The sequence below is a fragment of the Morone saxatilis genome, unplaced genomic scaffold, assembly GCF_004916995.1.
Source record: "Morone saxatilis isolate NCDOM2014 unplaced genomic scaffold, NCSU_SB_2.0 Contig14, whole genome shotgun sequence".
In the NCBI taxonomy this organism is placed as follows: Eukaryota; Metazoa; Chordata; class Actinopteri; family Moronidae; genus Morone; species Morone saxatilis.
The window spans coordinates 22,623,255-22,632,463 of NW_023339696.1; the positions used below are offsets into that span (position 1 = coordinate 22,623,255).

The 9,209-nt window shown below is 38.3% G+C and overlaps 1 protein-coding gene across 1 annotated transcript in view; it reads right to left on the reverse strand.

Annotated features, from left to right (window-relative positions):
• The window catches only part of gsg1l (gsg1-like), a 19,198-nt gene that overhangs the window by 2,663 nt on the left and 7,326 nt on the right, over positions 1–9,209 (reverse strand). The window contains exon 2 of the mRNA XM_035654470.1: positions 747–858. Coding sequence (XP_035510363.1) covers positions 747–858 — 112 coding nt within the window. The remainder of the gene's footprint in view (positions 1–746; positions 859–9,209) is intronic.

The window sequence follows — 9,209 nt, forward strand, 5'->3', positions numbered from 1 at the left end:
TCCTACGGGCACTGCACTAGTACCTTTAAGATATTAACAATTCTATTACAGCTGGGGAAGATGTGATATGATCGAAAGGTACAGAACAGCTCCTGTTTTAAAATTATAATAATATTCTGAGGTTTTGTAAAAATCAAATACGTGCTACTCGTGTGATTTATCAAATTCACACATTCACAGGAACATGAATTGATCGTTTGTCCTTCATCCACAAGCAGACTGAACTCAGACAGCAGCTGCAGCCTCCGAGCAGAGAGCAGCGGAGGTCAAGGTGCGTCTCGACTGGTTAATTATCCCAGAAACAACAACTTCAACGCTCCCATGTACCTCATCACCGAGTGCCGAAACGCTCCTGCAGTACAACGCCTCTGGCAACATCCTAAACAGATGATTTATAATCGACTAAATGGAGGGATGATGGGGCGCGCCCGAGGACACGTCCCCCCTCACTGCAGGAAGGAGAGGAATTAGAAAACTTGTCGTCCATCGATGGAGGTTCAAGCTGCACTTCTTTGTTTTCTGATTCGAAAAATTAACGTTATCGGCAGCATGTTGCATCGTCTATTTAAGTTTATTATTTCAGAATCTGTCTCCTACATATTGCTAGCTGTTGTCAGACACTGGATAATTTTAAATGATCAGTTTAAAACAAGTGGAAACATTAATTAATTATGCAGTTTTATCAGAATTACTGGTATATTTGTGTGTGTGTGTGTGTGTGTGTGTGTGTGTGTGTGTGGACTGACCAGAAGGACCAGCCGTAGTCCCAGCTGTGAGGCCTCCAGTCTTCAGGACCCAGACTGACTGTGATCTGGAACACCTGAGTGTACATCATGTGGGCCACCATACCGAGGAGACCTGCAACACACACACACACACACACACACACACACACACTGTCATTACAAGCACTCTTTGTCAAATACAATCACAAACCCGTACAAACAATTGTTTATGGGACTCTCTACATTGAACATCAATAACCTATTAGCCTATTAGGAAATTTAGAAGGTATAAGTGTTTGTTGCACGGACAATTAACAACCACAACAACAAATGTAATCTTAGTGAGGGAGCTGAAGTACAAGTCACATTTTCCAGGATTTTTGGTATTTAAGCAATTTCTAGGTGTTTCAATGACAGAAAAACCTAAACTTACAGATATTCCAGGAACCTGAAACAAGAAGAGAATGAACAGCCACAGAATTCATTACAAATATTCAAGGTTGCAAGATGATGATTCAAAATAACGTTTCCTCCAGCGTCATCATCGGGTCAAATTTGAGGTATCAAAAAGACTAACTGCTGCTGTAGATGCTCTTTAGGGGATGAACCCCTCTTTAGGTTATCAGGGTGCCACCTCCAGAGCTCCCCTGAAGACATGATTTGTGAAACTTTGGGGGAGTCTCTTAAATATTGCTGATGTGCTATTTGTGCCTCTACACTTCAGGAAGCAGATGTGATTGTCTATAAGAACGTTAAGTATTAAAATGCCAGATTTTTAAGTGGAGTTTGGTCTGCAGAGGTGCAGAGATTTAGCTGCTGGACTCAGAGAGGCTCTCAGCTTTAGGTAGCAGATATCTTTTTACATTTCTGTCTTTCTGTATCTTCATCATCATGGTTCAGGCGTAAAGTTTGGCTATTATTGATGTATGATTCGTGCATGAGGGCGATTCATCACGAATTCACGATACCGGCATGCATCTACTCTGCATGCTGATGCACTGCGGCACAATATCATAAAACTCACTCACTTTAACTCAGATATCAGAAGACAACAAACGTTCTTAGTCCCACTCAGTCTGTGTGCCAAATCACCATTATTATTGTTATTATTATTATTATTATTATTATTATTATTTCTTCTGTGCGTCAGTATTGGTATGTGTTTGTTTACTCAGTTGATTAGCAATGCTAATTATAAAATGTCTGAATTTAATGACGTGCAGTTTAGATGCTTGTTTACTGTATTAAAATGTTTATTTAGTGTTTAATGTGACCATGTGGGTGTTCAGTTTGTTCAATAAGTTGCAACATTACGGTCATTAATATTATTTAATTACATTATTATGGTGATAGTGGATCATATTTAGTGTCAGTATAATATTGTTTGCATTGCTTATGGAGACCTATAATTATCTATAGTGTTTTAGAGTTGTGGTTAAAGTTTAATTATTTTGTTGATGTACTGATGCTTTCTTTTTATTTGAATGTTATCAATAATAATCTCTGAGTAATAAATGCTGGTGGAATATGATATAGAAGTAATATAGAAAGTATAGAATGGAAACTGTTAATACTGAACTTTAAACATGTTTGTTTTCTTTTTCTGTTTTTATGATTTCTGTTTTAAGGTTTTCAACCTGATAAACTCCAGATAAAAAGAACTTTGCATAAAAACAAACTGATGGAAACTTAATAAATACAAAGAGATAAGATTTTAAGGCAGATATTGAAGAGAAAAACAGATAACTCGACCTTCCCTCTAGCGCCACCATCAGGTTTAAAACTTTCACTTTTAACCCCACAAATGGCTCCAGTTCATCAACATGTTCTTAAACATAACACGAGATAATCTGCCGTTAATTACCAAAACAACAGTAAATCACGTCTCCTCCATGTTACAGCTCAACGTTAATATCAGTAATAAATCAGAACACATGTTGTAACTATTATAATTAGTCATTATGCAGAGCCAATTGATTTAAGTTGCCAGTAATGAGACATCCAATCAATTAGAGATAGGGGACATAATCACTCATAAACATACAGTAAATCAAAAAGGCTCAATGAGGGATTAATGCAGACGTCTGTGCGTCACGTGGACGTGTGCGATGGGTTACAGCCATGTGTCTGTGTTTGTAATCACTGAGGCTGTGTGTGTGTGTGTGTGTGTGTGTGTGTGTGTGTGTGTGTGTGTGTGTCACAGTAAATAAACGAACAAACACGCTTTAATTAATAGAAAAGGGACCGTTACGAACAGCTCCACTGGTATACTGCAAGGCATCCCCTTTTTAATATAGAAATATTCATTCGTTATTAGATTGTTATATCCCTTGAACGGTGACTATCCCACCCTTTATATCAGTATCAAAATTTTTTCCACTTTACCATGTCCCAAGGCTTGCAGACCTGACAAGATTGAAAACCTCAGATGAGATATTAAATTACGACTGTTAAGTCTAATTTCATACCAGGATGGCCAGACCTGTATTTTAGGAATACAACAGTAATGCGGGTGAGAGAGGAATCTAGTTTTACAAGTAAAGGCACAACTAGATCTGGTTTATTAAGGTATCTCTCCGTGTTTTTGTAGAGCTCTCGGCCATCGGTTGCTCTCCGGGATTGTTTTGTACTGCCAATTTAAATGATGTCAAGAGGTGTATTTTTCTGACAGTTTACCAGAAGAATCCAGTTAATCAGGGACAGTGTGCCAACCTTCCCCTGTTCAGTGTTTGATCGAATAGAGGTAATCGATTATTTTGTATTTTTCTTCCTAAAACCCAACACATGTTTCATAACTGAATGTCATAAACACCAAAAAGAGGAATATTTGAGCGCTTTTTGTTGGGGCTTGTTTAATCAGAATGTGGCAGTTCGATCCCCGGCTCTCCCACTTGCAAGTGGAGAGGTCATGGGTAAAATACTGTAACCCTACACGTTGCTTCCTGATTGCCGTGGTGTGTGTGTGTGTGTGGTGTGTCGTGTTGTGCTCGTGTGGTGTGTCGTGTAATGTTGCAAGAGAATGTAAATGCGCTCTATATGTAGCTTTTTCAGTTCCATAATCCACATTTTGATTGCTTCTACCCCAGACGATCGATGCCTGTGATGCTCCGTCTACATTCCGTATCAGTAGCTGTTTTCAATGTGGTTTTCTGGTGTTTCATCCATCTGAGAGGATTGAAGCTGTATTGTGTGTGTGTGTGTGTTGTAGAGAGAGAAGAGAGAGGAGAGACGGAGAGTAAATATCAGCTTAAACCAGACCAGGTGAAGATAAAGGTGTAATGAATACTGTGGTGTGTGTTGCAGAGGGGAAGGAGACCTATTTGATAGCGTGTTGTTCTGACCCAGTTTGAGGTCTGAAAGCATAATAATGAATGTATTATAAAACTGTAAAATTGATTCGTGGCTGATTTATTGATTATTTCTGCAATTTATGGTTCACGTATCCTCTGGCTTCCTCGAGAAAGGGGAACCAACCCCCTGGAAACCAGTTCATGACTGTGAGTCCACATGAAACTGAGTTAGGGAGCTGACTGTGTTACGGTTAGCAGGTTACTGCTAATAGTTCTATTTTAGCTTGACTCTCTTTTTTTGACGGGGGGGGCGCGGCGTTCCGAGCCCCCAAGGGGGGTATTATTTATGATCATGGTCATATAGTCATTATGGGCGCCAAGAGAACCCCTCAGTGACATTACAGAGGGGAGGAGTTCGGGTTCCGCGTGTCTGATGATTTATAATGATGCTTTAAGTGCTGTGTTTACATTTAATAGTTCTTAACAACACTTAACTCTCATGTTTGCAAACGTTTTATCTGAAAAGCCTGAACTTTAGTAAGGAAGTGTTAATTTAATATTAACATTTAAAACCTTAGTAATTATGTAATCAGTTCCTTCATTAAAGCAGTGTATCAGAATGCTTCTCTATGTTCTAATTATGCTTGCTCGATAATTTTTTTCGCGTCTTTACCTACATTTAACGAAGGTTTCTCTTTATAGCGATTTGTACGCCATAAAGGATGATTGCCTGAATACCTCAGCTCATTGTACCTCAAGACTCAACCAGAGTAACATTTTTTTCAGGTTCAGTTGCCGCGTCCATTAGGGGGACCCTTTTTAAATGTATGCTTGCTGATTCCAGCGTCTGCTGTATCGATCCTACTGTCAGAAGCTGCATTACATTGACCTTGTAAATTGGAACCATAACTGAAAGGACATAACCGCGCTCTGACAAGTTATGATCATGATCATATCCCACTGTATTTATAAGAATACCATATGGTGCATTGTCTTGTAAACTCTTATAGATCAATATCCATTGAAGTCCATCTGATGAATGGATGTACAGTCATTTCGAGAACTGTTCTTCAGGAGGCTAAAGTTATGAGAAACTAAAGCTGTTTGCATCACTACCAGTCCTACACTCACAGGTTCGGATCGTGGGCAAACTGAACGTGAGCGTATAGCCTAGAACAGTGGATGATGACTCTCATTAATTTTCATTTAGCCGAGGTCCAGTCACAAACTTACTAGACTAGATTTAATTTATGACAGACCCTACCACTTGACAGATTCCGGGACTGTTGTGGCTCTGAAAATCAGACAGTAAAAGGTCTCGCCGTTTGTGGTCTCTGCTTGACAGTTTTAAAAGGACTTACCAGCAGCAATTACACCCTCTCGGCGCCGTTCACAGTCTTCACCAGCGTGCTCTCTTACACCCTGGCAAGAACATAACAACACAACAACAGACATCAATACCAACACAACCAACAACATACACACACACAACAACACACCCATACCAACATTCAATTCCATCGTTAAAAAAAACAAAGCTACGTCCCAAATTTTACCTGAGAATCAGGTCCTAATCGCCAGAATCAAACACCTGCGCGGGCGAGCAGCGCCTTTAAACAACGTTTTGAATAGATGATGATTTTTCTGCTGCTGTGTTTGAGGAAGCTGTATCACGGAAATACCCACCCACGAGGAAATGTTGGTGGAATTTTCTGCTTAACTTAAATGTTTTATTCAGTTGTTTTTACGTCCTGGAACAAGTTTCACAGCAATGTGTTACGCTGGTTGGTTCTGGAACCTGGTGATATTTAAGCAAGTATTACTTTATTATATTACTTTGAATGAGCTTCAGCTTACTCCCCAGCTCATGAATGTTGAACCTCTACTATGCACCAGTGGTATCATCATCAATGTTAATCCCATGCAGTCATTTCATGCGTAACTGTATATGAATAGCAAAATAAGATTATTTCATTTAAGTTCATTCAATGTTTTGTAGTATTTATATTTATGTAGAATAAACGTTATTTTGTGCCATATTACAGTCTGAACTCTCCTGCTAATAGATTGAGAGCAGCCATACGTCACTTTCTTGTCTTTAAATGCGCCTCTTTGTGAGAACGCAGTGGATGTTAAAGAGGTGCCTGAAAGCTGCTTGCTTCTTTACCTTTCTAAACAACGAAGGACAGTAAAAGAAAAGATCTGTGGCTTTAGACAAGAGCTTCAAAGTTTAAACCTGTGGGCACAGTCAGTGTGGTCCTGTCTGTTGTTCCAACTCTTCCTCACAGGTTAGTTAATGCAGACAGTCCCCAGTGAGTGTGTCTGGTGTCCAACTCTTCCTCACAGGTTAGTTTAAATTGACAGACAGGTTCAAGTGAGTGTGTCTGTGGTCCAACCGTTCTCCTCACAAGGTTATTGTTTATATGACAGACAGTCAGTGAGTGTGTCTTGTGTTCCTAACTCTTTCCTCGACAGGTTAGTTAATGAACAGACATGTCAGTGAGTGTGTCTGTGTCCAACTCTTCCTCACTAGGTTAGTTATATGAGTTTACTTGAGTCAGTTGTGAAGCAGATTGTGTCTGTAGAGTTGAAGTTAGATCAGAGGTCCAGTGATGGTGGAAATAAGCTTTTACTTCCTTAAAAACAGCCGCTGTTTTGAATGGAGTTTGGTTCTGACAGTGTGGAGCAGAGGGATTTAAACCTTTAATTGATCTCACAATAACCTGAAACACAACATACAAATAAATGAACTAAATAGAACAGAACACAGAAGAGAAAACTCTCCAAGATTTTTTCTTCTGTGGTAGTAGATTTAAGTTTGATTAAAACAGAGCGGTATCACATATATCACCCAAGACAGAAATTTAAAACGTCACATTGTGGCCGAGGACTCAAAAACAGGATGTAAAAGTAAGTTGTCAGATTTCAGTAGCGTAAGATGTTCAAAACTCTGATTCAAAACGACCTATTGTCTTGCATTTTTTCTAATAATAAAGCAGAATTCTTGAACATAATTGTTAGAATTATGAATTACCTATTAAGCCGTTAATATTATTTTAAAGTGGGTTAGTTTGTATATCAATCTTTCATCCCCCGTACAGGTTAATTGAACAGGTGCTACAGAAAAAGTGTTTTTGGTATCAGGATGTATACATGTTTTTTCAAAACATTTCAAGTTTGTGCTATGTCAATTCACTATAGGGGTTATGACAGGTTACATCTATTATTAGCGTACAGCAACTAAGTCTAAACGTTAACTAGCCTACATACTATTTTCCCAGGCAGGAGGCGCTAGTTCTTCCTATTTATCATTTCATTTAATGAAGACCCGAGGAATATTGTAACAAAATCAGCCTATTGATGGTAGTTTGTGCCTGCTCTCGTAATACAGGCTGCGTGTTGTTTCTAGTTTTGGCTCGACCAGGACTCTGGACAGACCCAGCGGGGTTCATGCCAGCAGACAGGAGAATGGAATGAAATGAGGAAAATATTTGCTGTTTTTTCTAAAAGAAAGAAAAAACGTTTTCTGTTTTGTATTCAAAAGGCTGCTGTGTAAAATATAGCAATATTTATAATAATATCATAAACGTGCAGTAGCATGCGTCATGATTGTGGGACAGCCACTGACCCAAGCGGCAGTAATTGACGCAGTTGTTACAGGACCCCTGTAGATGAAGGACGATCCTTTGTGTTAGTACATATATAATAGGACAAAAAACAAGACAAAGATAGCAGGCATACATTAAGCTTAAGAAGGTGAAAGATAATAACGAAACAAGAAACGGTAAGCTTATCAATAGCTTTTTTGGAATAGAACATTGATTGGTTGATCGACAGGGTTATATAACAAAAATAAAGCAAAAAGGATCCTGCAGTAAAAAAAGTTAGTAGGTTTTGTGGAGGAACAAATAAACTTGTTTTAAAGTGTGTTTACCTTTGTTATTTATTAAAGAATCCTGAGCATCCATCCAATCAACCACCCCGACGCCTCTGTAAATGTAGTGATATCAAACTTCTTGATGCGTTGGAACAAAAATTTTCCAGAGAAACATATCTGAAGCATCATACATTCATCTAAAACATATGTAGGGGAGTGAAAATTACGTGCATATAAATGCCTCTGTAATGTCATTATATCCTCTCCTCTATACACGATTTAATGTGTACATTTTCAAAGCTGCACGATGTAAATGAACACTGATTTAAAGGAAAGAAACACTAAGCATCTGGAAACTGTCAGGTGTTTATGCTGCAGTGATCTTTATGTAAGTATATAAAGATTTTCCTCTGTCTTTTATTATTGGGGCGAAGCATTTGTCAAAATCCTTTAAAGTGTTTAACTTTTCACGAGGAACAAAATGACCACATTATCGGATACTGCCATTTGGTGCCAATATTATATTAAACATTTAATTAATTATTTCCTGTGAGCAGGAAGCTTTTGGCTTGCCTGAACAGCAATTATTTTATAGCATGCTTTTCATTAACAAGGTGACATTTCTTTTTTAGTATTGGTAAAATACAACAAATACATATTCTAAATTGATTTATTTGTTGTGTTTCAATTGAAAGGATTGGTATATAAACATGCAGTCCGAGCAGTAATCAGTTCAATTTCGTTGTCTCATACTAGTCATTGACTTCTTTTATATGATGTTGGTAGTTTTATTCTGTAAAGAGTCCATTGTAACTGTAATGCTATGGTATATATAGTTGGATATTTAGTATTTAATAGCATGTATTATTTATCTAGCTAAACAGCTGTTCTCTATAAAGAAGGATAGTCAGAAGTCAGCATGGTGTCTCTTCTCCTTCCTGCCTGTTGTTGTGTATTCAGCTCTCTGTGTTTGTTGTTCCAGTAAGCCGGTCTTCTCCGACTGTAAACTGCTGTTTTTTATCATCTACGTCGGTGAATTAAGAGTTATTTTCCCCAGACCAGAGTTGGTGATTGTTGAAAACTACTAACAAGAGATCGGTTAATGATGTTTTTATTCTGTTTCTGTCTAAGGTTTGAGTATGATAGTTACGATGAATTCTGAAAGGTAAAATGAGTTGTTCTGTCTCTGGGTCTGGTGGAGAGTGATAGTGATATTACTGGCGTGTTTGTGGTTTAAACTAAGGTCATTTCGTAGGTGAGTCCTTTCATAATGCTGTCAGACACTGACATAACAACCTGATGTCTGTCAGTGGCATG